The 27,791-nt window shown below is 66.4% G+C and overlaps 4 protein-coding genes across 8 annotated transcripts; 1 reads left to right on the top strand and 3 right to left on the bottom strand.

The window, feature by feature from the left end:
- Positions 1 to 42: 42 nt before the first annotated feature.
- RNF207 (ring finger protein 207) lies at positions 43 to 6,000 on the top strand. Its single transcript, XM_040533620.1, is given in 18 exon segments — positions 43 to 251; positions 254 to 300; positions 427 to 559; positions 643 to 787; positions 852 to 933; positions 1,007 to 1,082; positions 1,159 to 1,284; positions 1,405 to 1,451; positions 1,639 to 1,711; positions 1,833 to 1,901; positions 2,009 to 2,077; positions 2,179 to 2,300; positions 3,845 to 4,034; positions 4,123 to 4,308; positions 4,385 to 4,436; positions 4,509 to 4,626; positions 4,713 to 4,793; positions 5,109 to 6,000. Coding segments are annotated over 18 exon segments (1,938 nt in total). The 5' UTR covers positions 43 to 107; the 3' UTR covers positions 5,287 to 6,000.
- A 120-nt stretch (positions 6,001 to 6,120) lies between these two features.
- On the bottom strand, positions 6,121 to 10,594 carry ICMT (isoprenylcysteine carboxyl methyltransferase). The gene is made up of 5 exons (XM_040533621.1): positions 10,356 to 10,594; positions 10,185 to 10,273; positions 9,551 to 9,720; positions 8,852 to 9,069; positions 6,121 to 7,933 (listed from the first exon to the last, which is right to left on the bottom strand). Exons 1-5 carry the CDS (start codon positions 10,587 to 10,589, stop codon positions 7,751 to 7,753), a joined length of 894 nt encoding a protein of 297 aa, XP_040389555.1. The 5' UTR covers positions 10,590 to 10,594; the 3' UTR covers positions 6,121 to 7,750.
- Positions 10,595 to 10,807: 213 nt separating this feature from the next.
- Positions 10,808 to 14,649, bottom strand: GPR153 (G protein-coupled receptor 153). Of its 5 annotated transcripts, none has more exons than XM_040533601.1 (6): positions 14,601 to 14,649; positions 12,950 to 13,416; positions 12,380 to 12,809; positions 12,127 to 12,316; positions 11,866 to 12,050; positions 10,808 to 11,797 (listed from the first exon to the last, which is right to left on the bottom strand). In XM_040533601.1, exons 2-6 carry the CDS (start codon positions 13,324 to 13,326, stop codon positions 11,171 to 11,173), a joined length of 1,809 nt encoding a protein of 602 aa, XP_040389535.1. In that variant the 5' UTR covers positions 13,327 to 13,416; positions 14,601 to 14,649; the 3' UTR covers positions 10,808 to 11,170. The 5 variants fall into 5 exon arrangements, with proteins under 5 accessions (XP_040389535.1, XP_040389534.1, XP_040389533.1 ...); XM_040533600.1 differs by lacking the exon at positions 14,601 to 14,649 and adding an exon at positions 13,507 to 14,044 and having other exon boundaries at positions 12,127 to 12,235; XM_040533599.1 differs by lacking the exon at positions 14,601 to 14,649 and adding an exon at positions 13,507 to 14,038.
- Positions 14,650 to 15,256: 607 nt separating this feature from the next.
- On the bottom strand, positions 15,257 to 26,906 carry ACOT7 (acyl-CoA thioesterase 7). Its single transcript, XM_040533995.1, has 11 exons — positions 26,726 to 26,906; positions 25,802 to 26,069; positions 25,330 to 25,447; positions 24,875 to 25,031; positions 22,953 to 23,044; positions 22,501 to 22,615; positions 21,921 to 21,935; positions 21,302 to 21,388; positions 18,696 to 18,812; positions 18,080 to 18,264; positions 15,257 to 15,996 (listed from the first exon to the last, which is right to left on the bottom strand). Exons 1-11 carry the CDS (start codon positions 26,904 to 26,906, stop codon positions 15,892 to 15,894), a joined length of 1,440 nt encoding a protein of 479 aa, XP_040389929.1. The 3' UTR covers positions 15,257 to 15,891.
- Between the last annotated feature and the right edge of the window lie 885 nt (positions 26,907 to 27,791).

Below are 27,791 nucleotides of genomic sequence, written 5' to 3'. Positions count from 1 at the left end.
GCCGCAGGCAGCTCGCGCCCTAAAAATAGCCGTCCCGGGGACGTGCCTCCCGGGCCGCGCTGGGGCCGGGCGGCGGGGCCGGGGCCGGGGCCGGGGCCGCCCCGCGGATGGCCGGCGGCATCTTCTCCCCGCTGGGGAGCTGCTCGGAGCTGGAGAAGGGCGCCTGGCACCCGCTGGTGTGCCTGCTGTGCCACGAGCCCTTCCAGCACCCCTGCCTGCTCGACTGCTACCACAACTTCTGCGCCAGCTGCCCTGCGCGGGCCGCGCCGCCGACGGCCGCCTGCGCTGCCCCCTCTGCGGGTAAGGCGCGGGGACGCGGACACGCGTGGGCGCCCCCGAGCCCGGGACTCCGGGCCGCGGCCCCGGCCCCGCGCGGCGCCCTGCGAAAGGGCTGGGGCTGAGCCCCCGCCCGGCCCCGTCCCGCAGGCACCCCTCGGTGGTGAGGGGGGGCACGGGGCTGCCCCCCGTGGACCGGCTCCTGCAGTTCCTCGTGGACAGCTCGGCCGACGGCGAGGAGGACGTGCAGTGCGCCAACTGCGACCGGCGCTGCGCCAAGGCGGTGAGGGCGGGCGGGCAGGGCGCCAGCACCCTGTGGGACCCCCGCCGTGCCCCCCTCACCACCACCCCGCTGTGCCCGCGCAGGATCTGGACGCCATGTGCTTCTGCAACACCTGCAGCCAGCCCCTCTGCGCCCCGTGCCGCGAGGAGACCCACCGCGCCAAGGTCTTCGCCCGCCACGAGATCGTTTCCCTCTCCAAGCGCACCAAGGACATCCACAAGAAGTGCCGTGAGTACTGACCGCGCCGTGCCGCGCCGCGCCACCGCGGGCGTGACACCCCTGTCCCTTGCAGCGCTGCACGAGGAGCCCTACATCATGTTCTCCACCGAGAAGAAGTCCATGCTCTGCATCAACTGCTTCAGGGACATGCAGGGGTAAGTGTCCCCGCGTCCTCGTGTCCCTGCGTCCCCGCCCCGGCCGTGCCCTCACACCCGCCCCCTGCCACAGGGAGAGCCGGGCGCACTGCATCGACATCGAGACGGCGTACGTGCAGGGCTGCGAGAAGCTGGACCAGGCGGTGATGGTAGGCGGGCGCGGGGGCGCGGGGCCCAGGCACGGAGGCAGCAGCAGTGCCACAGCCACCGCGCCACCTTGGCCAGGCGGTGAAGGAGCTGCAGACGTCCACGCGCGAGGCCATCATCCTCCTCAAGGCCATGATCGAGGAGGTGCGCAACAGCGCCAGCCAGGAGGAGACGGCCATCAACGCCCTCTTCAGCGGCATGCAGGTGGGGGACCCGGCGGGGCAGCGCACCCCTCCCTGCGCCCACGGGTGCCCACGCAGCTCCTTGGCACAGTGCCGAGGTGCGGCGGAGCCGCGGGACGTGTGGCATCCTTGCCGTTTGCAGGAGCAGCTCTCCGAGAGAAAGAAGGCGCTGCTGAAAGCTGTGCAGAGGTGAGGGGCCACGGCTGCATCTCTGCGCACGTGGGGGTCTTGCAGCACCCGCTGGCACGGGTCCTCCCAAGCCGTCATGGTGGGAGCTGCTGGCACCCACGGGTGCTCGAGTGGGTGCCTCCCTCCTGGGGTGCCTGGGGCCGGGCAGCTCGCCCACAGCCGGTGCCCTTCGCCTGCTCTGCCGCAGCCAGCACGAGGAGAAGGAGAAGGCGTTCAAGGAGCAGCTCGCCCACCTCGCCTCCCTGCTGCCCACCCTGCAGGTAGGGCCCGTGCCAGGCAGGGACGTCACGCGCCTGCCAACCCCCGGCTCTGGGAAACGGCTTTCCCAGAAGCCAGGCAGGGGCCCCGGGGAGGTGGCAGCAGTGACACCCCCGCGCACAGGTCCACCTGGTGATCTGCTCGGCCTTCCTGAGCTCCGCCAACAAAGCCGAGTTCCTGGACCTGGGCTACGTGAGTAGCACCGGCACCGCGGGGCAGCCGGCGCACCCTGACGTGGTGCTGGGCCCCCGGGCCGCGTGCCGGGCACCCCCGAGCCCTGCCCCGCCGCTGCCTTTCAGCAACTGATGGAGAGGCTGCAGAGGATCGTGAAGCTGCCCCACCGCCTGCGGCCGGCCCAGACCAGCAAGGTAGAGCCCGCGGCTGAGCCTCTGCCCGCCATCCCCACGGGCAGCCCCGGCCCCCGGCTCTGCCCCGCCCCAGCCCCGCTCGCCCCCATCTCGCCCCGCAGATCAACACCGAGTACCGGGCGGAGTTCGCCCGCTGCCTGGAGCCCCTGCTGATGCTCACCCCTCGCCGCTCCGTGGTGGGCAGCGCCGGTGGCATCGGGCCTGGCATCGCCGGCACAAACATGTGAGGTGCTGGGGTGCCCCCGGGAGGGGTGGGCGGGTGGCGAGCACCCCTGGAGGCCGCTGCGATGAGCACAGCTGTGTGGGGTGCAAGCAGGGGGGGCAGAGCCCCGCCGGCTTCGCCCTGCACCGGCACCCCCAGCAGCCAGCGCAGCCCCCAGCCCGCTCCTGCTCCAGCCTGCGCCCAGCTCCGCATCCCGCTTGCCCCCCCACTGCGCACCCACCGTGCACGCTGCTGCGCACCCCCCTGCATCTTGCCGTGCACCGTGCCACGCGTCCCTTCTGCATCCCGCCGGGCACCCCGGCACGTGCACCCTGCCATGCCAGACTTGCCCCCCTTGCTGCCCTTGAGCCTGTCACCTTGGAGGTGGCCCGGGGACAGCACTGAACACAGCTGTGCTGATGAACGACAGGCACGGGGGCTTCAAGTGACAGTTCTGGGAAGCGGGGCAGGCGGGCAGGGCTGGCAGCGGGCACCCAGGCGAGTCTGCACCCCGCTCCCCAGCGCAGCCCCAGCCCCCAGATGCACCGAGGGCGCTGCTGTGCCCCGGGCGGTGCCGTGCCAACGCCAGCTCCCGCTCACCGCACACCCGGCTCTGCCACGGCCCCGCAGCCTCTTGGCCCGCCACTATTTTTATCAGAATTTCAGAGAAGTGCCCGGCAGTTCCTCGCCTGGGATATATTTAGGCCCATTGATGTCACAGCGGCGCGGGCCCTGCCAGGCACTCCCGGCCGCTCGCCCCGCAGAGAGGACAAACAGGCGCTGCCGCCCCATGGGGACCGCTCCTCGCGCCCCGCCGGGCTCCGCAGCTCGGGGCAGCTGAGCACCGGGGCCCTGGCGCGGCACGGCGGGGCTGTGGGGCCGCACAGCGGGATAGCGGAGCTGCACGGCGGCACTGCGGTGGTGCAGCGCTGCACGGTAGGATTGCGGGGGCCGCACGGTGGGGCAGCTGAGCCTGGGGAGGTGGTGGCAGCAGGTAGGGGCGCGGGACCAGGGAGAAGCGGGCGGGGGGCAGAGGCTGTGACCTCCTGGGGCTCTGCCCTGCAGGAACCAGCCCCGCTCCCATCACAGGAGCGGCTGCCGGCCTCGGAGCTGACCCAGCCTCAGCTGGAGGTGTGCGGAGCGGGGCAGGTCCTTTCCTGTACAAACCTGGCCGTGCCAAGCCCAGCTCCTGCCTCCTTCGTGCCAGGGCTGAGCTCGTGGAGCTGCGTACACCAGGATGCCGGGCCGAGCAGGGCAGCGAGCACCGGCTCAGGGCTCACTGTGAAAACCTGGATTTTGGGGCAGTGCAGCGTGCTTCCAGCTAACCCGGGCACCCGAGCGCAGGAAAGCATTTGGGGAGCTTTGGCGGCTCCTTTCCCAGGGGCTGACACATCCCCAGCCCTGGGCACCGCGATCCTGGGGCTCAGGGCAGCCCCGGGGAGCTCCAGCTGTGTGGGGCTGAGGGGAGAGCCGGGGTCCGGGGGTGGCAGGGCTGAGCCGGTGTCGCCCCCCGGGCGCCTCCCCCTGCCACCATCTGCACTGCATCGCTGTCGCCCTCCGCGCAGGATCCCCGTCGGCCAGTCCTCCAAGACCCTCATCGTGCCCGGCTGCCCCCCCAGCGGCGATAAGATGTCCACGGGCTCCATGGTGCGGAAGCCGACGCTGCACCGGTACATCAGCACCAAGGTCCTGCTGGCCGAGGGGCGCGAGACGCCCTTCGCCGAGCACTGCCGCAACTACGAGAACACCTACCGGGTAGGGGCACGGGACGGGACGGGGGGCGTGGGGGCAGCCCCCTCCCTCGCTGCCTGTTGCTGCTGCCCTCTGCCCCCGCCCCGCGCAGATGCTGCAGACGGAGATCCAGGGCCTGAAGGACCAGGTGCAGGAGCTGCACCGCGACCTCACCAAGCACCACTCCCTCATCCGGACAGAGATCATGAGCGAGATCCTGCAGAAGTCGCTGCAGATGGACGTGCAGATCGCGGCCCACTACTCCTCGGTGGAGATGATGCGCAGCGTGTTCGAGGAGGTACGGCCCGACGGGTGCTCCCCCACCCTGGGTGCCGCCCGCCCGCACCACCGCCAGCTCCCGCTCCCCGTTGCAGGTCTGGGAGGAGACGTACCAGAGGGTGGCGAACGAGCAGGAGATCTACGAAGGTACGGCCGATGCCCGCCTGGCAGGCACAGCCGCCCCGGGAGCCGCGGCCACAGCCCGCTCTCGCCCCCCAGCCCAGCTCCACGACCTGCTGCAGCTGCGGCAGGAGAACAGCTGCCTGACCACCATCACCAAGCAGATCGCGCCCTACGTCCGCTCCATCGCCAAGGTGAAGGAGCGGCTGGAGCCCAGGTGAGCAGCACGGGTGCTTTCGGTGCCGGGGGCCCGGCCCCCGTCGCCCTCCCCGCGTGCCGCACCCAGCCCTGGTCCCGCCGCAGGCTGCAGGAGCCCCGGGAGCCCAAGGACGAGCACACGCAGACGCTGCTCAGGATCGACGACAACAGCGAGGCAGCACACAGGTAGGTGAGGTGACAGCTGTGGTCTCGGCGCAGCCACCTGGGCACGCCGTGCCCTGCCCCACAGCAGCCCTCAGCCCCTGCGGGACCCCAGCGAGGCCACGTCCCGGCAGCAGGGCGGCTTCGGTACCATCAGCAGTGCCCCGTGCCTCTCTTGAGCCTCCCAAACACAAGGGAGGGAGGAGAAGCACTTCCAGGAGCCCTGGGAGCCCTTGCGTGCCCTCCAAGCGATATTTAGAGGTGCCTCTAAAGGGCTCAGAAGGGATTAGAGCTTGGGAAAGAGCAGCTTAACCCAGCGGGCACGGCCGCCTGCCCTAGGGACGGCTCACCCGGCGGCAAGGAGAGCAGGGAGCGGGCCCTGGGGAGCCGAGGGGGCGGCCGCACGCCCACCCTCGCCCCCGAGGACCCGCTCCTGAAGAACGAGGAGCGCTGCCGAAGCAAGCAGAAAAGCGGGACCGAGAGCACCGCTCGGGAAGACCCCGGGGCTTCGAGCTGAACGCCGAGAGCCAAATGCTCCACGCTCACCATCGGCGTTAACCAGCGGCAGCGCGTTAAGCAAGGAGCGTGCACACGGTAACGGCCAGGCTGTATGTGAGAGATCTGCTCTCTGGAGATACAGACTTGTGTCAAAAACACCTGGGTTCAACCTATTTTAGTCTTTGTGTTAGCAGTGGTTATGGTTTTCCTTGAAGTACATTCAGACACGTGGCTTTCACCCAGCTTTCTTTCCCTGGCTTTAGTGGTGAACGCAGCAGCTTGGTCACGCAAGCACCACACTGTTCATGCAACACGGGAATTTGCACTGGGGGGCTTAAAACCCGGGCTGTGGGGGCTTAAAACCTAGGCCGTGGGAGCTTCCTGCTCCCCAGCAAGCGGTGGAGCTGCATCAGCACCAGAGCACGGCGGAGCTCCATCCCCTTGCCCCACGGGGCACGTACACGCGACGCACCTGGTAACCCGGGGATGCCTCGGTCACACCGCTGGGCAGACGTGGGTCCTCAGCGCAGCAAACCAGGTCCCCAGCACGTCTTCCCCTGCCTGAGGTCCTACAGCTTGTGCAGCACTTCCATTATTAAAGAGAGCAATTTGAGAGTAAAACTTTCTGTTGTTAATGCCCATCAAACCCAAGTGATAATAGTTTCTGTTCCGAAGTACACTTGTGCAAGTTCACACACAAAAAACAGTTAAAAAAAATTAACTTGGCTGAGATTCTCATTTGAGGTATGTTGGCAGTAACAGCAAAGGCTGACGTTTCCGTGGGAAGCGCATCGCAGGCGCCTCTACTGCAAAGTCTGAACACGAGCCCACAAATAACTACGCAGAGAAATCGACACTACCTGGTTGTTATATTTTCATGTTTGTTCTTTCCCTCCAAGCTAGAAACAGGGAAAGACAACTTATCAGTGAATGCTTTAAGCCAATATTCAGTGCAGAAAGTACTCTGTAGTATAAAGCATAACCTAGAGAAGAAAGGATTCCACATAGGTTAAGCAAGTAGAGACTAAGAATTTGCCCCTATTTCTCTGGCTATGCAGTTCCACAAGTTACCGAAAGTCATGATCATACTTCAGTGTAACACTGAAGTGTACTGAAAACCCTTTGGGAGGTATAAAATTAAGAATTCCAGCTTTGATGTTGTCACCATCACCTCAAGAGATCCCAAATAACAACCAGACAGAAGTTGGCAACGTTTGTTGTTTTTTTTTTTAATAAAAAAATCACAAAAGCAATTTCCACCAGTGCCCTCTTTCCTGAGCTGAATCACAGTATCTTCAAGGAATACTGCAAGCCCGAAGCGTGTACTGACAAGCAGCTCATTTCCATTCCAGCAAGGAAGAATTATGTAAAACCCAAGAAAACGGTGAACCTCTTTGGTATATAACAACAGAATAAATCATACCACAAAGCCTGAATAGGAACCATTTCCAAAATGGTAATGTTTAAAATAGCATTAGCTAGCCAAACCTTTTGTTTAGAGAATTTCCCTGGAAGCTTCTCCTGCTCACACCGACATCCCAGATTCCCTCCAACACCAGGCAAGGATCTGAAGCGCTAAAGCTCTTTGCAAGCTCGCCAGCTGCAGTCCTTCTCCTGACTCTCCAACCCCAAGCCCTGGGATCTCTGCGGGACAGAGCCGGCCAGCGAAGACGCCTGGCAGGGCAGGAAGCAGCGTGATTTGGAAGCAGGTCTCAGAAGAGCACTGTCTGCGTGGACGGAACAGACTTGGGAAAGCAGCAGCCGGGCGGTGGCTCCTGAAGGCAGGGCAGTAACCGAGGGCCCCGAGACCCAGCTCTTCTGCCGCATGGCTTGGAGGCGCCAGCAATTCGCGGGTGCCAGGAGCGGCTGCAGAGGCTCCCTGTTAACGCGGCGGCCGGGGGAAACCTGATTTGCAGCACGCTGACAGCTTTCCAGCCAGCCGACGTCCCGCAGACCCGAGCGTCTGACGAGCCCAAAGAGAGAGGCCTGCTCCTGCAAGCTGTCCAAGCACCAGCCCGGGGCTTGCAGGACCACGCCTCCAGAGATTAAAGCTGTGCTGTCTGGCTTGTAAGGTCAAAAAGCTTTAAAAGACAGCTACGCCATAGGAACAGCATTCCCACCAGCACGTTTCCAGCGCAGGGGTGGAAGGGCAAAGCTCATTCTCCAGAAGAACCAGTCCCAGTGAGTTTCAGTACAATTCAGCAGCTTTAGGCGGGAGGATCATTTCTCGGTAGGATTGCTATAGGCTAAGTTATCCGGAGGATCCCTGAATGTGCGACGAAGGACTCTTATCTCAAGGAGGATGAACGTGCTTCTGATCTCCTAGTTACCTGGAAGGCTGCCAGGCCCTGCAGCCCTCAGCGAGCTTCTAGTGGACAGCCAGGAAATGGGAACAGGCTGCTTGGCGCCAGCACTATGCATAGTTCCTCGACCTACAGCGTCCGGAGCTGGAGGCTTTCTCCACCAGTCCAGTTTTGCCGGCGTTACAGTTCCACTTTGACTCCTTTAATAAAAGGGAGACCTGACGGCACCTTCTTTTTGTATTCCAGATACTCCTCCCCAAAAAAGTGAATGAGCGTGATCTCCTCTTCCTCTATCCGCTCCCTGAAGAACCGCCAGGACGCTAGCGTGTAGCCAACCACGCAGATGGGATTGCAGAGCAACACCTGCCAACAGACACCAGCGGTTAACGCCCTGGCAGCTCCGGCACCTCCCGGGCTCCCCCAGAAATTATGCTGCCCTCCGCCCCCGGTACTGAAGTCAGCTTTCACGGTCAAAAGAAATTTCGGATGTGAGGTCTACAAGCTCTGCAACAAAACAAGAAATCCCCAGAACCTGTGGAGAATTGCATTCTCCGGTGGAATTAGTGCTTGGAAGGAGGCAGACTGCAGGCACCTGCCTGCCCCTGCCACCCCAGCTGGGAGCCGAGCACCAGCTCTGGGCTCACGCCTGTAGGCGGCCAGGCTGCTCTGCATGCAGAATTCGTGGTTTCTCTCTAAAGAGATACAAAAAATGCCGACGACCAGTCAACCACGAGAAGAGCAGAACGGAGGTAGCACTGAGTTACAGCTCCACCACGGCCAGCCTCGAGTTCACCTTTTGGTTACCCGCCCAGGGCCTTAGGCACTCTGAAAGCAAGTTTTTGTTACCAGTCCTGCACAGTACCGGTCTTTGGTAAGAGTGAGGCCGAGTCTGGCTGCTTAGTGGAAGACGTTTTGGCAGCAAAAATGAAAGGAGACTCTGGACACACCCTGGAAGCTCTGAGGTCCTGCGGCTAGCAGTGGGTCACGCCACGAGCCCCTGCAAGCATCCCAGCTCATGCCCAGGCTCCACTGCTTCTGCTCGTCTCACAGAGACAGTTAAGGCGAGGTCTCCCCAGCCAGCACGCGGGGCAGGCGCTCACAGGCCAGCAGTTTCGTGACTCCCAGCTACGAGAGTGCTGGTGGAAAGCAGACCGTGTCACCACCCACACCCGGGGCCCCGCAGCTGACAGCCCGAGGTTTCTACCGCATACAGGGCTGGGGAAGCACGAAGAAATAAGCAGGTCATAAGGGGAAAGCAGCCGGGGGCGCTGCACACAATACCTGTGTTCCAATACTCCAGTAAAACCATCCCACGTAAGACGGGTGCCGGAACCACCCATACACCCCGCTTGTCACCAAAGTGTGAGTGTCCGATTTCTCATTCTGAACAATATGGTTGAAGTTGGAGCCAGCTGTGAGCATGGCGGCTTTCCTCAGACAGTCCCCAAAGATCACCATCAGTAACCCCACAGTACTCAGCCAGGTGATCTGCTTCATTTCTGCAAGCGAAGAAGCGCCGGTCACAACAGCTCCGAGCAGGTTACCGCGCTGCAGGCAGGGCGAGGAGCCGGGGAAGGGCGAGCGAGGGCCTCGTGTGCTCCCGAACCCACGGGACAGCGGCGGGACCGACACCAGGGCTGGGCTGGGGGCGCTGGGGCTTTCCCCGTCCCAAAGCAAGGCGACAAATAAAACACGGGTTTTGCTCAGTGTGCTATCACTGTGCAACAAGAAGAGCATCAGGTCTTTGCCCCCTAAAAGGATCAAACAGGAGCATCGAAGCCTTCAGGGCGGGTTGCTCTAAAGGGAATCAGGCACGGAGGGAGCGCCTGGCTTTAAGGCGTAACGCTGAGGGAAAGCAAAGAGGTGCCGGCGGGCTGGGGCCCCACGCAAAGCCTGGCTTTCCATTACGCCACCAGCAGCCCTTGCTGTGGGGAAGGAGGATGCCCCCCCCCACCAAAAAAACCCCGCGGCGGGGCTGACCGGGCACGAGGAGCTTCTCGAGGGTGAACTCGACCCAGGAGGAGAGCGCGGCCAGGTTGTACTCGAAGCTGTGGTTGAGCAGGAAGGAGTCGAGCGAGAGGCTGCGCGGGTTGTTGATGGCGGTCACCAGGTACTCGGAGTAGTGGAACAGCGACAGCGAGCACACGTACCTGCGGGGCGGGCAGGGCAGGGCCGGCACCGGGCCGTCCGCACGGCACGCGGTCCCGGAGGGGCCCCGCCACACCCTGACCGCCCGGGGCCCGTCCCGGTACCCGCCGCGGTGTCTGACCCCAACCCGGTGCCGTCCCGGTGCCCGTCCCGGTGCCCGTCCCGCCCCGCTCGGTGCCTGCCCCAGGGCCCATCCCGGTGCCGTGCTGCCCCGTCCCAGTTCTGTCCCACCCCGGTGCCCGCTCCACCCCGGTGCCATCCCAGTACCCACCTCGGCGCCCGGTCCCGGTGCCCGTCCGGTACCCACCCCCGTGCCCGTTCCCGGTGCCGTCCCGCCCCGTCCCGGTGCCCGGTCCCGGTGCCCGGTCCCGGTGCCCGACCCTCCCCACCCCAGTGCCCGTCCCGGCGCCCGTTCCCGGCGCCGTCCCACCCCCGTGCCCGCTCCCGTTCCCGGCGCCGCCCTTACCACCCGAAGTGCCTCCAGGCGGAGCGCCCGGCGCTCAGCAGCAGCCCGCAGCCGAAGGCGAAGCCCAGGAAGCCGGCGCGCACGGCGATCTGCAAGCAGAGCGCAGGGAGGGCGCTGCCCCCGGTGCCCCCCCCGCCCTCCCTCCCCCCCCTCCGGTGCCCCGGCGCCCACCTTGTACAGCGGCCGCGGGTAGAGCAGCAGCAGCGCCCCGTTAACGGCCGCCACGTGCAGGGCGAGCGCCAGGCGGCCGCGGAGGCCGGGCGCGGCGAGCAGGGCGGGCGGGGAGCCCAGCGCCAGCGGCAGCGCCGCCACCGAGGCGCCGAGCAGGAAGGCGGCCAGGCTGGCGCGCGCCTCCCGGCCCAGCCGCCCGCGCCGCCACCGCCCCGCCGCCGCCGCCGCCGCCATCTTGGCGGCACGCCCCGCCCCGCGTCGCCCGGGCAACGGCCGCGCGCGCACCGCGCGCCTCTCGCGAGAGCCCCGCCCCGCCCCGCCGCCGTCGCCCGGGCAACGGCGCCGCTCTCGCGAGAGCGCTTCCGGCCCTCGCCGGGGCGGAGCCGCCGCCGCCCGGTGGGCGTGGCCTCGCCCCCCCGCCCCGCCCCGCCCCGCCCGTCACGGCCCGCAGCTCTGCGCGTGGTTTTTTATTGAAAACTGGAAAATAAAATTAAAAAAAGCGTCCGGTAGAGCAGTCCGTGGGGCGGCGAGCGGCCCGGGGCGACCCTCGGGACCCGCCTGCCCCGGGCTGCGGGGGGGCTGCACCGGGGCTGCCAGGCGTGCAGCAGGCAGGGCCTGTCCTGGCCCGTAACGCACAGCCCGTAACGCACGGCTCGGCCCGTTCTGTCCCGTAACGCACGGCCTGTAACACACGGCACGGCCCGTTCTGTCCCGTGCTGTTCAGTCCCGTTCCGTGCCATAACGCCCAGCCCATTCTGTCCAGTAACGGCCATCCCGTCCCGTCCCGTCCCGTCCCGTCCCGTCCTGTCCGGGCCCTACGAGGCCGATCCGATGGACCCCGAGAGGAACGTGACGTACCCCGAGGAGGCTGACGGCGAGCTGAGGAGGCTGCTGCTGCTGCCCCGGCCGCCGTCCCCGAGGCCTGGCCGCAGCGCCCGGCCCCCGCAGCGCTCGGCGGGCCGCGGGGCGAAGAGCCGCGCCGGGTCCTCGGGGGCCAGCCGCGGCCCGGGGACGGCGAGGGCACCCGGCGGGCCCGGCAGCGCCCGGGGCTCGTGCTGGAGGGTGGCCAGCGGGAAGGCGGACAGCAGGCCGGCCTGCTGCGGTGCGGCCACGGGCAGGAGGGCCACCGAGGCCGAGCGCCCCGGGCTCCCGGTGGCCCCTTCCTCGCCGCCGAGGCCACGGAGGTCGGCCAGGCGCAGGCCCTCTCCGGGGACGTGCAGCAGGGAGGCCAGGCTGTCGGCGGAGCGGCGCCGGTGGCGGTAGGCGAGCTGCTCCTCGGGGCAGGGGACGAAGCCGTGGCGGGGCCGGTCGCGGCGGGGGGCCAGGAGCCTTGCCAGCCCCGCCACCTCCCCGCCGGCCCCCCAGCGCTGCAGGTAGGCCGCGACCTGGCTGCTGGTCCACAGGTCCGTCTCGTCGTGGGAGAACCGCCGCAGCGGGGGCACCTGCGGGGCACCGCCGTCAGTGCCGGGTGCTGCGGCCCCCGCCGCCCCGCCCGCGGGCAGCCCCTTACCTGCAGGTACTGCATGCGGTCCCCCGGCTCCGTCCTGGCGGGGCTCACTGGGGGCAGGCCCCGCTCCAGCGCCGAGAAGTCACGCTTGGCGACGGGGTCCAGCGCCAGGACCTCGGCCGCGCAGCCGTACTCGTAGGGGCGGTCGTACACCAGCTCGCCAGCCGCAGCACCCTCCAGGCTGCTTTCTGCCAGGAACGGGTCCGCTGTCATTTTGGGCAACCCCTGTCCCCAGCACGCACCCCTCCCCGCCACGCACCCCACCTTCGTCCCCATCGTCACTGGCCAGGACGGCGCGGCACTTCTCGCAGACGGCGCGCGGGTCGGCACGGTAGCGGTCACAGGCCCAGAGGAAGAGGGGCAGGAGCAGGGACTGTGCCAGCGAGCACCAGATGAGGCACAGCACCATCCAGTCAGAGGAGGCGTCCGAGCGCAGGCTGGCGGCGCTCACCACCTGCAGCACCGGCACGTCACCAGCGGCCCCCGCGCGCCCCCGCCCCGTCCCCGTGGCACTCACCAGCACCGGGAAGCCCATTAGGACGTCGTAGATGAGGACGATGACGGTGACCAGGTAGGTGATCTGCAGGGAGGTCTTGATGGGCTCGGAGCCGTCGATGGAGGAGCGCCGCTTGCCCTGGGCGTCCTCCACCACGATGGTGGGCACGTGGAAGCGGTTCCTGCTGGCGTCGGGGCCCCGCCGTCCCCAGATGGTGTGGAAGAGGGCGATGGCAATGCAGACGGCGCCCACAGCCATGCTGCCCCCGATGAGGAGCAGGAAGCAGACGCCGAAGCCCAGGCCGATCTCCGTCACGACGAAGCGGCAGTCCCTGGCGTAGAAGCGCTCGGTGGTGTCGTGCCACCCCACCGCCGGCAGCGTGGAGAGGATGAAGGAGACCATCCAAATCCCCATCACAGTGTGAACGGCTTGCTTCCTGGTGTTGCTCAGCCTGGGGAGAGGGGGCAGAGCCCCCGACATGCTCAGCACAGTGGGGCCTGCGTGCCAGGGCTCTCAGCCCCTCCCCAGGTGCTGGCACAGCCACTGAAGCGTGCCCGGGGACGCAGCACAGGGCAGGCAAAGCCGCGGTACCTGTAGTTGACGGGCCAGCGGACCATCCACATGCGGTGGTAGGAGAGGGAGGTGACGGAGAAGCAGGTGACCAGCGTGAGGGTGTAGAAGGTGGAGACGAAGACCTTGCAGAGGCCCTCGTTCCACTCGTAGCCCGAGCGCCGCCGCCGGAGCTGCACCACCGCGTACGTGGTGATGGGGATGGTGGTGTTGAGGATGTGGGTCCCGGCCAGGGAGCACAGCAGGAACTCCAGCGGCTTCCACTTCTTCTGCTTGGCGCTGATGCTGAGGATGCCCCAGGCGTTGGCGAGCAGCGAGACCCCGGCGCACGCCAGCCAGGCTACCGCATTGCCGGGCAGCCGCTGCTCATCACGCATGGTGGAGGGACGCGGCACCATTGGCGAGGCGCTGCGGGGCCGCAGCCGCAGGCATCCTAGGGCGCACCACGGTCCATCGAGGCTGGTTCTGGGTGCCGCCGAGCCCAGCACCTGCAAGCGAGCGCAGGCTGTCAGCACCCCACGGGTGCCCCGTGGTGCCGCCGCGTCCCCACGAACGCTCGCCCGAGGGCCGTTCCCCACCAAGGATGTGCCTGAGGGCCTCCGGCACGGGCACGTTAGCGGGTGGAGAGGAGGCACCGCAGTCTCGCAGCTATAATTAGACTCCTCGGGAAGAAGCAGCAAGCTGGCAGCCACGGCGCTGCTGACACAACCTCCTCGCCCCCGGAGCGGGAAGCTGCCCACAGCCCCGTGCCGTGCCGGCCAGCGAGATGCTCGGGGGTCAGGGACCCCTCCTGCGGGGTCTGCCCACGGGGCACAGCCCCGCACAGCACCCACGAGCCGCATCACACGGCTGCCAAACGCCGGGAGCTATTCTGGGCTTCCCATTAAAAGACGAGGATTTTCTTTCTTAAAAATAACTACAGGAAAAACAGCCTCCGGAGCCTGCTGTGCTGCCGAGGGAAGCCCACGGCCCACGCGGACGGTGCCCCGGGGAAGCTCCCCGCGTCCGTGGGGTGTCCGGGAGCTTCCCCGGGGCTCCGGCCACGCGGGCCGCGCAGGGGCTGCTCCTCCGCGCGAGACAGACCCCGCGTGGGGCTGCCCCCGGGGCGCTGCACGGCGCGGGGGGCAGAGAGGAGGAGGGAAGAGGAGGCAGAGGAGGGGGAAAGCACCCGCTCTTATGTAACCCCGGCCCTCCGCATCCCCCCGCCGCGCGTCTCGGGAGGTGCCGGGCTGCGGGGGAGGCAGCGCGAAGCGCCCCGGGGGCTCGGCGGCCCCCGCCGTGCGGGAAGCCCCGCGGACGGCCCGTCCTCGGCGGCGGCTCCACGGCCCGAAGCCCCGCGCTCGCCCCCGCCGCCCCGGCGGGTCCCGGCGCTCCGCCCGCAGGGCTCGGCCTCCCCGGGCGCCCCGGAGCCGGGAGGCGCCGTCGGGCGGAGCCGGAGCTGCCTCCCCGGGGGCTGCCCGAGGGGCGCCGGCGCCGCCCCCCCCCCGGCCCCGGCTCCCGCTGCCCCTCGCCCGCCCGCGGCCCCGCCGGTCCCGCCCGGTCCCGGAGCGGCGCCCCGCGCTCCCCGGCGCGGCTCCTGCGCCCCGCGCCCCCGGTTGCCCGACGGCGGGGGCAGCCCGGCGGCAGAAGGACGCCGGTGCCGGTGCCGGTGCCGGTGCCGCCCCGCCCCTACCTGCCCGCCGCGGGCGCAGCGCTGCCCGGTTCCGCCCGGTTCCGCCCGGTTCGGCGGCGCCGTGCCCCGCCGCGGGGCTGCCTCCCGCACCGAGCCGCGCCGCGCCGAGCCGAGCGCCCAGCCGGGGCCGCGGCGGGCGGCACAGCGCATGTCTCGGCACCGCCCGCCGCGCCGGCACGGGCACGGGCACGGGCACGGAGCGGACCCCGGCCCCCGCCCCCCCGAGCATCCCCCGCAGCGCCCCCGGGGCCGCGGGGACGGCCGCGGGGACGGGCGCGGCCACGGCGGCTTCGTCCCTGGACCCCGTCCGTTGGACGCCCCCCAACGCCCCCTCCCCGGGGGCCGCAGCCCCCTGCCCGGTTTTGCCACCGGCGTCCTGCGAGGCCACCCCCGGACCCCCCGCCCGGCGCAGGCAGCGACTCCGGCCCCGCGGCCCCCGTGGGGAGACAAGGGGGAGCCGGCCCGGGGTCCCCCCCCCCCCCCCAGGGCAGGGGGCTGCGAGCCCCCCGGGGATTACGGGGAGCGGGGAAATGTCAGCACGGAGCTGAACGCGCTCGGCAGCCAGCGCAGCTGCAGCTCAGAGCGAGGGTTTGGAATAAGCTCTTAAGCCAGCCGTGCCGCCGCTTCAGGAAAAAAGTGACACCCCCTTTATTTCAGTCAGAGATGACAGACTTTATTTATGTCACAGTATTCCTCAAATAACTTAGATGCGCACGGAGATACTACCTAGGGCTGTCAATGGAAGGGGCTGAGACATTCAATACAATACTCGGTCGCATTTATAGTTGCAAGTATCATAAATAAGCTTTGGTGTACATTTTTAGGACATACTGTAAGTTTAACACAGCTTCACAAAGACTCGGGGCCTCGTGCGTCCCTTGTGCTGCCACGTGCGTGCGCGCCACTGCGGTGCGGGCAGGAGTTTCACTGAGGGGATTAAACCCCCAAACCAGGGCTCTGGGGCTCAATGACAAACCGATGCAAATGCTCCCGAGAGCCAGGCAGATCCCAGAGGCTTTCTGGAGCATTTAAGCTGTTTAATACGTGGGGCGAGGGTGGTAAACCCAGCGGCAGCTCGCTGGTGGCATCGCTGCGGCACCATGGGCCAGGCTGCGGTGCACCCAGAACACCGGCTCTGCTCGAGCCCGCTCCTGCGGCATGGCACGGTGCAGCGGCAGCGCACGAGGCCCCGCACACGTAACACAACACGAATGGGAACTTGGAGGTTTGGCCGAGTGAATACTTGAGCAGCGCGCGGCTCTCCTGCGAGCGCTTTGGTCCGGGTCGGAGATCAGTGCTGGGCAGCCTGCTGCATCTGCGCCTGTCTCTTGGCTTTTGTTTGGAGGTATCTCCCCTTCCCTTCCTCAAAGCGCCTCTTCTCGTCCTCGGTTTCCGTCTGGCAGTAACCGAAAGAAAGCAAAGCCATGAACATTAGCTTAATTAGGATCTGAACGGGCAGATCTGATGCGTGGGCAAGTTTACACGGACTTTGTTCGATCAATAAGTTCAGTTCCCTTCCAGCTGTCAGCGGCGCCCACAGCACCGTCCGTGGGAGGTGCCGGATGGAGCCTGGCCACATCCTGGGCGCCGCCGGCTGCTCCCGCTGCCCACGGTGGGACACCACCCTCATCTCACGGCCCCTCGCTGTGACAGTTCCACATTGTCCCACATCAGCCTTGCACCGTGTTCTATCCCCTCTGCCCCAGGCTTGGCCATCCGTAGCCTCTGGACGCCACTCGGATGCGGGAGCTCCTTTCACAGCCAAGGGACGCTTCCACACCCGGAGATGACTCAGGGTTACCGCAAGGCACTTGCAGCAAGGCAGCCCCGAGGTCGCACCCCTCACCACCAGCACCGCACCGCGTCGCGCTCCCAGAAGCTGCGGCCCTGGGCTGCTGGCCCCGTGCTGCCGCTCACCCCGAGCCCTGCAGCCACGTGCCCCGCACGGGGGGCCCCAAGCAGCCCCCACCCCGCCAGCCACTGAGCCCCCAGCATGGATGCCCTTCAGGTTAGCTCGCAGCAGAGAGAAAAAAGAAATGCCATCGCTGCGCACAGCGCGGCTCCCTCTGAGAGCTCGTTAAAGATGCATTACTCTAAGCTCCACTGGGACAATAGAGATTAATAATTAAATTACTGCCAGCAAGAAGATGCAACTCTGTCTGCTCTGCCCGGACTGCCTGCTCGGACAGGCAACGCAATCACAGCTGAAAACTTGGCTCACCCTGATGTCAAAGCCCTACAGAAAAGCGACCCCTGCTCCCTGCATGGCCGTGCTGCCACACCATGGGCTGCCCGTGACCGCGGTGCCGTGGCTGCCTCGGTCCAGTGACCTCTTTAATTCAGGACATCACTCAGAGAAACCCAGCCTGAGCATAACGGAGCTGGCAGCACCCCCGTTAGGGACGAGCACAACCTCGTCTCACGCCCAGGCTCCCCACGGCTCAGCTCCTGTCTGCGAGGGAGGACACCAGGAGCCCCGCACTGCTGCGGTGCCACCAAACCCCACCAGGACATATTCACAGGAACAGACCAATAGCTAGCAGCACACTTCATTCCAGTAACACGCATTCCCTAAATTATTCAGAAGTTTAGAAAGAGATCTCCCAAGTTCAACTTCAGCTGGGGCCGGAGCCAGAGGCAGCACACGGGTTGGATGCGAGCGTTCGGACACGAGCGCCTGGTGGGAAACCTGCCGGGCAGCGGGCCAGATCCTGCCCTCGAGCACTGGCAGCCCCGCGGCAGCACTCGCACCGTGGTGGTGGAGCCGCGGTGCTGCCGGCCTGGCCAGCGCCGTGTGGGGTTGGAGCCAGCCCCAGCCCGCGGCCGTTGGGCAGCGCCGCGCGTCCCACAGCGCGCGGGAGGCACCGCGCCGCCTGCCGCAGGAAGCGGGGATGGAAAACGGCTCCGTGGAACGCAGCTTGGATGGCTAATGTATAATTAGCCCACAAAATACTCCAAAATGCCACAGAGCACGGAACAGAAGGAGACCTACTCGGCATGAAATATTAATCAAGAAACAACTCCCTGCCATCAGCGCTGCGTCAGCGCAGTGCTGCCGGCATCCGGGAGCCAGAGGAGGGCGGCGGGGCCGGGGGCTGCGGGCACCCATCGGGTCACCGCGGGGAGGGAGGAAGCTGTGAAGCTCCAGCGACAGATTTTCCTCAGTTGTGAGAAAGGAAAAACAATCTCTTTGCTGGCAGTTTTCAGCCAGAAGAAATTAAAAAACAAAAAACAACCCCGAAGCCTGGCTTGGTGAGGCTCATTTATGCTCATGTTTTTCTGCTGAACAATTCAGAGGAAGAGGTTTTGTTGGACAACAAAGCCCTGAGGGCATCACATGAAAAGCCCAAGTATGTAAAATATTCAGTGTTTAATAAACAGGAAGCCTGAAACCTCCCGTGCTTGCAGCAAAGAGCAGAACATTTGTGCTCAGAAGCCCGAGCAGCACGGGGCTGTGCGTGCACCAAGCGAGCTCTTACCAGCAGCTGAGGGACAGGCAGGGGCTTCCCCTCCTTGCTCAGGGACACGTAGGTAAAGAACGCGCTGACGGCACGGTATCGCTCCTGCGGCTCATCCACAAAAGGGTCGGCATCCACAAAGACTTCAATTTCCATGGACTTATTGCTCGTGAAGGTCATGCGCCCCGAGATGGTGATAACGCTACCTGCAGAGCGGAGAGGGTTGGTTCACCCACGAGGGCACCGCGGCCGCAACTGCGAGCAGAAAGCTCGCCACATGCAGGCAGGGCCCACGGGGGACCCGTGATGCCCCTGGCAGGGCTCAGCCCCAGGCCGCAGCCGCCAGCGTTACCCACAGGGGCTGCCCCAGCGATGCTCCTCGCGCACCAGCACCACTCAGTTTTGGGCACCCTAGATTAATTCGATGCCCAATAACATGTCCCAGGCACCGGGTGCCACCTGCCCCAGGTCTCTCTGCATCAACGCAGGGGATGCTGCAGAGTTCTGCTCTTTTGTGCTTTACCAGGACCCGGCCCATGGGCAGCTGAGCGCCACACGAGGCTCACCAGGACGGCGTTCCCCCGCGGCGTGCGGCCGGCAGAGACCCCGCTGCCCACACCCCCCGCACCCCCCTGACCTTTCTTGATCTTCTCGTGGAAGTTGATGGCGTCCACGGAGGCGGTGACGATGTTGGTCTTGCAGTGGCGGGCAGCCACAATCCCGGCAACTTCGTCCATCAGCTTCATGGTGACCCCTGCGGGAGGAGGCAGAGCTGTGGCTCCCTGGCCCGGTGCCGATGGCTGCCAGCACCAGCCCAGGGCTGAGGATTCGAGAGCTAGAGCGTTTATTTTGGAGCTTAAAGACTACAAAGCCTGAAAGGCTTCCTCTGAGAAGCCCGTCTGTTCCTGCTAAGCAAAGGGATCTCGTGCCTGGCCTGCACAGCCCTGTGCCTCCTGCACGCCCGGCTCGCTGGTGCACGGCTCAGGACCCCCGTCCTGCCCGGGCAGCTCGCCCCTCGCCAGGCCCCCCCTCACCGCACACGTCGGAGCTGCCAGCCCCGAGGAAATTACTCCTGCAAATTGCAGTAATTTTTATACCCAGTATTTATAATTCGAGGCTTGCAATTTGAAAGATGGCAACAAAATTGTAGGATTTAACGGTCTGACTATGTCAGTTCCCTGGGCTTATTTTAAACGTAGACAGAGCCCTCTCTGGCTCTGAAAATGAGTCTCAACATCTGGTGGCAGAGATATTTCTGAATGCAACATTTAACTGCCTGTGGATCTTGAAAACAGCGGCAGTGTGTTGACTATCTTTGAAGGCTCTATTTTTAACAGCGTTTCCTTAATACATATATATATAAATAAATGGAAGCCGCCCCTCCCGAAGGCAGGCGAGGGGCGATGCCCTGGCCTCCCGCGGCAGCCAGCACGAGCCCCGCGCGCCTCCACCGACCTGGATGGTGGCGGCCCCAAGGGGAACGGGGAGTCGCCATGGCAACCGCCCATTTTTATGGGCGCCGGCCGGTGACAGACCCCGGGAAGGAGGCGGCATTTGCTCGTTCCCGGACCCCCCCCAGGCCGTGTCACTGCTGGTTTGCCCACCACGCTGCACGTTTTATTTTCCTGCCGCAGCAGCACGCTCTGTGATGGCACCCTCACGTTTCCTGCCACGAGCGCTGAGGATGGCGAGGGACGGCCGGGAGCTGTCCCCACTGCCCCGGGCACGCAGCGGGGGGAAACCCACGTCCCCCCGCAGGGCTGCCACCGCCTGCCGTCCCCGCACTGCCACTGCGAACAGCCCGGCTGCTTGGGGTGCCTGACAAGCACAAAAACAGAAAAATGTTGTGCGCTCGTGGTGATTTAAGTATTTTTGAGCAGGTGCCTGGGCACGGGTGACTCGTGCGGGAGCCTAGCACAGGCCTAGCGCTGCGTCCTCACAGCGGACATCGTTCCGCAGCTTTGGTGGGATTTTTCCAGGATCCTGTGACTCGCGCTGCGTTCAAAATAGAGCGTGGTGCCAGTGCCGCTTTTCTTACCGCATCTGTTGCCTTGTGCTAATTAGGCCTCACAGCTGCTAATTACACCTTGAAGTTTGGTGGCATCTCAGCTCTGTTCTTCGGAAGGGGAGACAAACACGTCCCTGTGCCTGGGCTGTCAGAGCCGCAGATGCTGTGGGTGCTTCCCCGCGCGGTGCCCAGCAGCAGCAGCCGCCCGCACGGGGCCATGGCCCCTGCCCCACTGCTGGTCTGACCGCTCAGTCTGTGCCTTCTCAGGGCACTGCTGAACCAGGTACGATTGCATCTACCTGCTGCAGATGCTGCAGCCACGAGGCTCGCCGTGCTCAGCAGCGGGCTGCAGGGATCCCCTGGGGCCAGCCCTGGGGTTTGCTCCCCACCAGCCCCAAAGCCGCTGGTGGGCCCAGGGGACACACCAGCTGCTGGCAAGGGAGCAGCACAAGTTTTCCATCTGAAAAGATTCACGTGGCCAAAAGTCTGTGCAGTCTGCACTTGCTCCATTTTTGATAAAATGTGGTGGTTTTTTCATTTAAAAAAAAAAGAAGTTTCACATGCTCACCCTGTGCTGAAGATCACTGCATCTGTAACCAGCACAGATAAAAAATGCTGCTTCAGGTGCGGTAATCCATTACTGCTGAGCTGAAAGCTCTGCTCATTTTGTTTCAGACACACACAGACAGTCCTTTGTAGGTAATGAGAAAATTGCACTCCCCAATTATCCTCACCCTGTTACTCCATTTACCATTCTCCATGCTCCCAGGGGCTCGTTCCTGGCTCTCTGAGCCGCTTACCATGCACGGTGCCATCAGGCACTGCTTAGGGATTGCAAGCACAAAACGCTAAAAATGAAGTAAATGGTGCATTATAATTGTCACCAAACACGGGATCCAGGTATCAGCTGCAAAGCGCGCACGTGCTGAAACGACGCGCAGAGGAGCACCTGGCAGCGCTGCCGCAGCCCAGGAGGCGCAGCACTTCACTCCTGGCAGAGAGGGTGCTTCACCAAAAGGGTGCTTCACCTGCTGCAGCGCTTGCTTACGCCCCAAATAACCCGATTTGGCGTGCTGCTGGTCTTCAAATTCGGCCGTGCAGCGTGTTTGCTGTGGGCAGGAGGCCGGGTGCCTAAACCCCGCCAGCTGTGGGGCCGGGGCGGCGCTGAGCGGACACCCCGGGATGCGGCCACCTCCCATTCCCCGTGCCAGGGCTCGGCCGTGCCGCTCGCTCACCTCCGTGGACGAAGCCGAGCAGCGTGCAGTCCGACGGGCCCACCAGGTGGATCAGGCTGGACTGGCTGTAGCCCACGGTGTGCGGCTCTGCTCACAGAGAGACACGGAGGGGTTAGCGCAGTGTGGCGGGTGCCTGCCAGCCCACCCATGGCAGCGTCCCACGCGCCCTGGGGAAGATGCTGTGCCAGCTTCTGCAAACTGAAGTGCTTCCAAGCCAGGACAAAACACCTACATCAGTCCTGAGAAGCCCTGAACGCACAGGCTACTGAACACATGATGGACCGCCACCTCTCTGCTATTTGCCTACAAATTTTATTCAAGCTCAGTTTGTTTTTTGTTTCAAAGTTAACAGGAGCCTGAAAGCAAACTGGAGTTAACTGAACGCAAGGGTACCTGCAAGGTTTTCCTCCTCCGGTCACCGACTGCGCGAACTGAAGCTAAGTTTCCCAAACCCGGCCCGTTCACCCGTGTGCGTTTGGCAGTGTCTCAAGGGGACCATGCTTTCTGCTCAGCTTCAACGTCTCTGCTCCCGCCCCCCCAGGCAGCGGCACGTACTGCTGTACAGCAGCAGGGATGCTCCCTGCGGCAGCACCCGCCACCCAGCGTGCCCCAGCCTTACCTTTTGTCTGTCTATCTGTGAGCAGGGAGAGCAAAGGAAAAAAGGTATTTAAGCAGCTTTCATTATGTGTTACCACGGAGGTGACCCAGTTCAGTCCCCACGCATCCATGTGCAGCCAGGCACATTTGGCATTCTAAGAAGCTGACATCCTGTCCCCACGGGCACTAACGGTGTGGGTATTCGAGTTCTGCGAGAAACGCTTTTGGGGTCCCTGGTAGCTGCGGCACCACCAAGCCAGGATGATGGCCTGAGCCGTGGCTCCTGCAGCTCTCTGAGCACACGCAGGCAGCAGAGCAGAGCTGGTTCTGTTAAAGCGAGCTCCGGAAGCCCGGCTGCAGCCAGCTGCTCTAGTTTTGTGCCCAAGCTCGTCCCTCTGCCTCCCCGCTGGACCACAAGGCCTGGAGGAGCTGCCTGCTCTGGACTGCAAATGCCCAAAGAACGCCTCCTCCTCAGGCGTATCAGCAGCAGAAAACTCGGGAAAATAAAAGATGCTTTCCACCTTCCTTTAGCCAAGACAGATCTCGCAGGAAGAACGGAGACACGGCCCGAGGACACATGCTGCCAGCAGGGGCTGCGTTACCTGGGTTGATCACTGGCATGATCACATCGCCGTTCCTTTGCTTGGTTTCCAGCCGATCCAGCTTTTGCTCTTCATAGCGCTTCCTCCCCTCGTCCTCCTGCTCCTTCCGCGCGTACTGGAAGGAAAAGCACGCTCAGTGCACCCCCTGCGCTCCCTGGCCACGGGCAGCAGCCGGGTGCCCGTTAGCAGACCCGAGCCCCCCAGCCCCGCACGCACGCTCATCATACCGCACGCACCTCCTTGCGGAGCTATGGAGGGCAGCTGAGCAGCGCTGTCCCGGCTGGGGACGCGCATGTGTCACGCCGTTGTGCCCCAACATGGCTCCGATGCCTCCACCAACGTCCCTCCACCAGGACAAGGCCCCGTGTGCCAGCGGGGGCCCCGCTCCCACCAGCAAAGGGGACAGGGCTGCGCTGGCTCTGCCCCCGCTCCGTGCTGGCGGCCAGCCCTACCTGGATGGGCGGCACCTCGACCACCTTGTTCACGTTCTTCAGGGACAGCGGCACGTACCACAGCGTCGCCTTGTTCGTCACCTTCTTGGCCCCTGGCAGAGGGAGGGCAGCGTGAGCGCGGCGGCCCTGGGAACACGGCGCTGCCGGCGCGGCTGTCACGGCACACCCCGGCAAAGCCACCCCGAGGAGCCCAGCCAGTAACCACGGCAACCGCAGGGAAGGGCTTTTGTCAGCTCCGAGCCAGCCGCGTGCGCTAAATTATTCCGATTTTGAACAAAACTCATCAGCCGCACCACAACAGGCCTGCAGAGCTGTGCCGCCCCTTCCCAGCGCGCTGCCCGGTGCCCACGGGTGCTCCGTGTCCCGGCAGCCCTCGGACGCGCGCTCCCACCCACGGGTGCTGGAGGAGCCCCCCCGTGCCCCCCGCCCGGCCGTTCCGGGAAGCCGCGCTCTTTGCCCTGCACACACTGCGCTGCTTCTCGGAACTGGCGATCTAAAACAGGGAGGTGGGAAACGAAAGAGAAAGCAGACACCATTCAACGACTTCTGGCTGCTGGTTTTGGTTCAGTTCCTCCATTTCCTTCTCCGGATTTAAGGGAAGGAGCCTGAGCCAACTCCAGGGAGAGCCAGGGCTGAAGAGACCGCGCACGATGCTGGAAGCTCGTGTCTTCCCCAGCACTCCGGGGGTTGCAAGGTGACAAAACGAGAGGAAAGGCTCCTGCAGAAAGCTGCACATCTTCAGCAAGCTAGGAGCACGAGTCAGCACATCCGCAGCCCTCACCAACAACCCCTGCAGGGCTGAAGCCCTGTGCTGAAGAAGAGTGCTCTCGTCTGGGGCGGAGAAAAAAGAGTAGAGCTGTCCGCCCCAGCCCGATGCTATAAGGGATAAGCTCAGCACGGGCTCCTTGCTCATAGCAATTATTTCACCAGAGCTTTGAGGGCTAGGAGGTGTTCCCAGCCCTGATTGCACTGCACAGCCAACGCAGGAGCCTGGGGTTTGCCAACACGGCTGCGCTCGTACCGGCAGGAGACCCATGGCCAGCAGTGGGCAGCTGGGAGAAGGGGATCTGAACCGGGACTGCCCTCTCCTCCCACGCCCAGAGACAACACCACGAGATCTCCTCGAAAGAAAAACTGGAGTCCTAAAAAAGCGCAGGCTGCACCAAGCCACAATGGGGCGTCTTGATGCAGACCCTCTTTGTCTGGGAGGAAGCACAGAAAATCTGGCACGCACTCCAGCGGCCACCACGCATGGCGAGGGGTCCCCGCGGTGCCCCAGGCTCTGCGGCGGGGGGCATCGGGACCAAGCTGCGGTCCCACGGCTTCTGCCAGCAGCTGGGCCTGCGGAAACACCCGGCAAGAGCCGCAGCACACAGGGATGCTCGCAGCGAGCGCAGCCCTCTAGTGTCACGGCCGCCGCCCCCAGCACGCTGCAGCAGCAACCTGCCGCCTGGCGGGCACGGGCTGCTTCTCGCCCGCATCCCCCTGCAGCATAACCCTGGGGACGAGCACCACCAGCCGGCACGGCCCCGGGGCCGACCGCCGCACGTCCCTGCTGCGCAGGGGTGGCTCGCAGCTCTGGTGAGGGTGCGGCAGCCACGAGCCCCCAGACACGCCGGCAGCAGCCCCGCAGACAGCTCAGCGCCGGGCGCTAGCACCGCACGGAGCGCCGCCCTGCTCACCGAGCCCTGCGTGGGAAGGAGCTCGGCTGGGCTGGGGCAGCCCCAGCCCACGGCACAGCCGCACACGGGGCAGACGCTGATGCCGCTCCCACGCACACCATACAGGGACAGCTCTGGTCTCCACGGGAGCGGGGCGGGCGGCGTGGCGCGAGCCCCTGTAGGACTGACGGCCCACGCGCGGGGGCTGCGACCTGCGAGCCCCGAAGGGAGCGGAGCAGCGTGCCGCCTGGAGTCTTTTACCTGTCAAAATGTTTTCGGACATCACGTTGACCTGGACTTCCACCGAGCGCTTGGAGGTGTAGGTGATCTCGGCGCTGACGTTGGCCACCTCGCCGATGCACATGGGGGAGAGGAAGTCCGTCCGCTCCACGCGCGCCAGCGCAGCCACGCAGGGCTCCTGGGGGCGCGGAGCAGCGGGGTCAGAGCTTCCAGGGGAGGAGGAGGAGGACGGAGCACGCCCCGCTCCGTCGCGGGACACCAGGACACCACAGCCCGGGGGACCCCACGGGCGGAGGCTCAGCACCCACCGTCCCCCCCCCCCGCACGCTTCCCCTTCGGTGACGGCGCGAGCAGCGCGCGCCTTGCTCCGGCCGCACAGCCACGGGGGCGGCAGGAAGGGGGTACCCGCGGAGCCCCGGTGCCCAGCCGCAGCTTACGGCGGGCGGGGCACCCAGCGCGCCCCCGCCCCCGCTCACCCCGGTGCCGGAGTTGCAGTGCCGGGTGCTGATGATGGCCCCCGCCTCCTCGATCATCTTCAGCACGGTGCCGCCGTGCACGTTGCCCGCCACGTTGGCGTCGTCGGGCCGCATGATCCTGCGGAGGCACCGCTCAGCCGCGGGGGGGCCCGGCCCGCCGCCCCCCGGCCCTGCCGGCCCCCCGCCCCGCCGCCCCGGTCCCCCCCGCCCGCCATGGCCGGTGGCTGCCGGATGCCCGCGACGTCAGCACGTGGCGGCCGCTTCCTGCCCGTCGCCCTGGAAACCGCCCGGTACCGGCGGCGGGGGCGCGGCCTCCGGCGGGGCTGGGCTCGGCCCGCCCCCCGCCGCCCCCCCCGCATCCCGGCCCCGCCCGGCCCCCCCCGGCCTCTCGCAGCCCCCCGAGGGCGGCCCAAGGGCACCGGCACCGGGCGGGGCGGCGGCACCGGGCGGCACCGGGGGTCGCGGCCGTTACCTGGAGACTGGATGGTGGCCGGGCCCGGGCCGCCCCGCCCCCGCTCCGACATGGGCGGCCCCGGCGCCCGCCAGCAACGGCGCTGCGGCGGCGGCGGCGGGCGGCGGCGGCGGCGGCGGCGCGGAACGGAACCGGGCCCCGCCCCGCCCCGCCCCGCCCCGGCCGTGCGTAGGGGGCGGAGCCGCCGGCACCGCGGGGGGGGCGGGACGGGACCGGGGCCGGGACCGGGACCGGGACCGGGGACCCGGCGGCGCCCACGGCCCGGAGCCTCGCAGCGCAGCCCCCCGCGGCAGCAGCCCCCCGCCGGTGCCACGCGTGCCCCCCCCGCACGCCTCTGCCGCACGGGGGGCCCCGGGCGTCGCCGCCCCACCCGGTGCTCCCCGGCGGGCGGCCCCGGGGCACCCCCGAGCCGCTCCCGGGGTGACAGCCCCCAAATCCCCCGGGCCGAGCCGTGCCGGGGATGCCCCGAGCTCCTTCCCCCCAGCCCTCCGCGCCCTAAAAGCGCCGTCCCCGGGACGGGGCCCGGCCCGGAGCTGGGGGAGCCCTGCAGTGAGCGTCGGGTGCCCGGCACCCAGGTGGGCCCCGGGACCCCTCTGCCCCACGGGAGCCACACGGTCGCCGCGCTTCAGAGGCCGGGAGCGGGCAGAGGCGCCCTGCTGCCGGCCTGGGCACAGCCGGGCCACCGGAGCCGGCTGCGGCCCCACCACGGGTCGGGCAGCGAGACCCCGGCTGCCCGGGAGCTCTGCACCCGCACGGCCCCCGGCTCCCGCACCCCCCCAGCCGCGCTGGGCGCACCCAGGGCCCACGAGTGAACCACGGGGTGCCCGTGCCCGCTCCCGGCAGCACCCAGCGCCGTGGGCAGGCAGACACATGCGCGGCTGGGGCATGACACCCTGCCGACACCCGCTCCTTTCCCACGCTCACGTGGAGCTTCTCTGCCAGCCCCGGCGGCTGCGGGCAGCGCCGGGACCCTGGAAGTGCTGAGCGAAAACTGCTTCGTCACCGGGAGCCCCCGTGGGCGGCGGAGCCGCTGCGGCGTGCCCGGGCAGCTCTCCTGGCCCTGCTGCGGCTCCGTGGCGAGCAGCCCATGGGCACCGGGCTGCATGGGGCCAGGAGGCAGCGGGGCTGTGGCTGCAGGAGGAAGGGGGGCCCAGCGAGGGAACCCCACTGTGGCCCCCTCCAGCTGCCAGGTGCCGGCGCCACGGGGCCGGGCCAGCCCTGGCCAAAGGCTCCCAGCAGCACCAGAAGCAAGCCGCCTGTCCCTGCTCCAGGAGCCACCAGAGCCACAAGCCCTGCAGGCACGGGCAGCCCCACGGATCTCCAGGCACAGCCCTGCCGTGGGGCTCGGCTCTGCCCGGAGGTGCTGCAGCCCCAGTGCCACCTTGCCCTGCTCAGCTGCCCGCTCCAGGACACGGCCGTGCTGTGCCGTCAGGCGCCGCTGCTCTGCCTGCACGGAGCAGGAGGCTCGGGGAGGCCGCAGCCTTCAGGCCTGTGCGGACACCTGCCAGCACCTGCCCGAGCAGGAGGACGCCACGTCGGGCCACCCGCAGCCCCGTGCCCCTCCTTCCCCAGCCCTCGTGGTTCCCACTGCTCGAGGAAGCCCCGCGGGACGCCCAGCTTTCTGGAACTGGTGGGAGCGATGGGCCAGGGCAGCCGGAGATTACAGGGGGTTGGCGGGGATGCGGCGCCTCCCCTGGGGGTTCCCCCGAGGCCACGGGGTGGACGCAGCTTCCCAGGCGCCCACCGTCTGAGGCCGGGACCTGGCAGGGCCACCGCGTGCCCACGTGCGAGGCCGGGGACAGGCCCAGGCCTGACGCAGGAGCGGGGTGCGAGCGCTGCCAGGCCGTTGCGTCAAGGCGCCCGTGCCGCAGCTTGCCCGGGTAATTACCGGGGGGCCGTGGCTGCGGCCGGACCACGCCGGCTGCTGGGGCCGAGCCCAGCGCGGGCGGCCAGGAGGCCGCTGGCGTTTCACCGCTCCCGGGGGAGGCCT

Source organism: Cygnus olor, chromosome 21 (genome assembly GCF_009769625.2).
Source record: "Cygnus olor isolate bCygOlo1 chromosome 21, bCygOlo1.pri.v2, whole genome shotgun sequence".
Taxonomy (NCBI): domain Eukaryota; kingdom Metazoa; phylum Chordata; class Aves; order Anseriformes; family Anatidae; genus Cygnus; species Cygnus olor.
The sequence above is the reverse complement of the archived record's forward strand: the minus strand, read 5'-3'. Positions and strand labels throughout refer to the sequence as shown.

Bases quoted from the DNA above. Each gene is read 5' to 3' on its own strand.
- ICMT (XM_040533621.1), bottom strand. From the start codon at position 10,589: ATGGCGGCGGCGGCGGCGGCGGGGCGGTGGCGGCGCGGGCGGCTGGGC. The intron at 10,274-10,355 runs GTGGGCGCCGGG...CTCTGCTTGCAG, and splicing joins ACCCGCGGCCGCTGTACAAG to ATCGCCGTGCGCGCCGGCTT. The intron at 9,070-9,550 runs GTCAGCCCCGCC...CTTCGCTTGCAG, and splicing joins CGAGAAGCTCCTCGTGCCCG to AAATGAAGCAGATCACCTGG.
- GPR153 (XM_040533599.1), bottom strand. From the start codon at position 13,770: ATGCGGCTCGTGGGTGCTGTGCGGGGCTGTGCCCCGTGGGCAGACCCC. The intron at 12,810-12,949 runs GTACCGCGGCTT...CCCTCTCCCCAG, and splicing joins CGCTGGCCCGTCAACTACAG to GCTGAGCAACACCAGGAAGC. The intron at 12,051-12,126 runs GTGGGGTGCGTG...CGTTCCTGGCAG, and splicing joins CAGTGACGATGGGGACGAAG to AAAGCAGCCTGGAGGGTGCT.
- ACOT7 (XM_040533995.1), bottom strand. From the start codon at position 26,906: ATGCAGCCCGGTGCCCATGGGCTGCTCGCCACGGAGCCGCAGCAGGGC. The intron at 26,070-26,725 runs GTGAGCGTGGGA...CTGCGCTGCGAG, and splicing joins GGCTGGCAGAGAAGCTCCAC to GCTCCGGGCCGTGGGCGCCG. The intron at 22,616-22,952 runs GTAGGGCTGGCC...TTTTCCTTCCAG, and splicing joins TCGAGGTGCCGCCCATCCAG to TACGCGCGGAAGGAGCAGGA.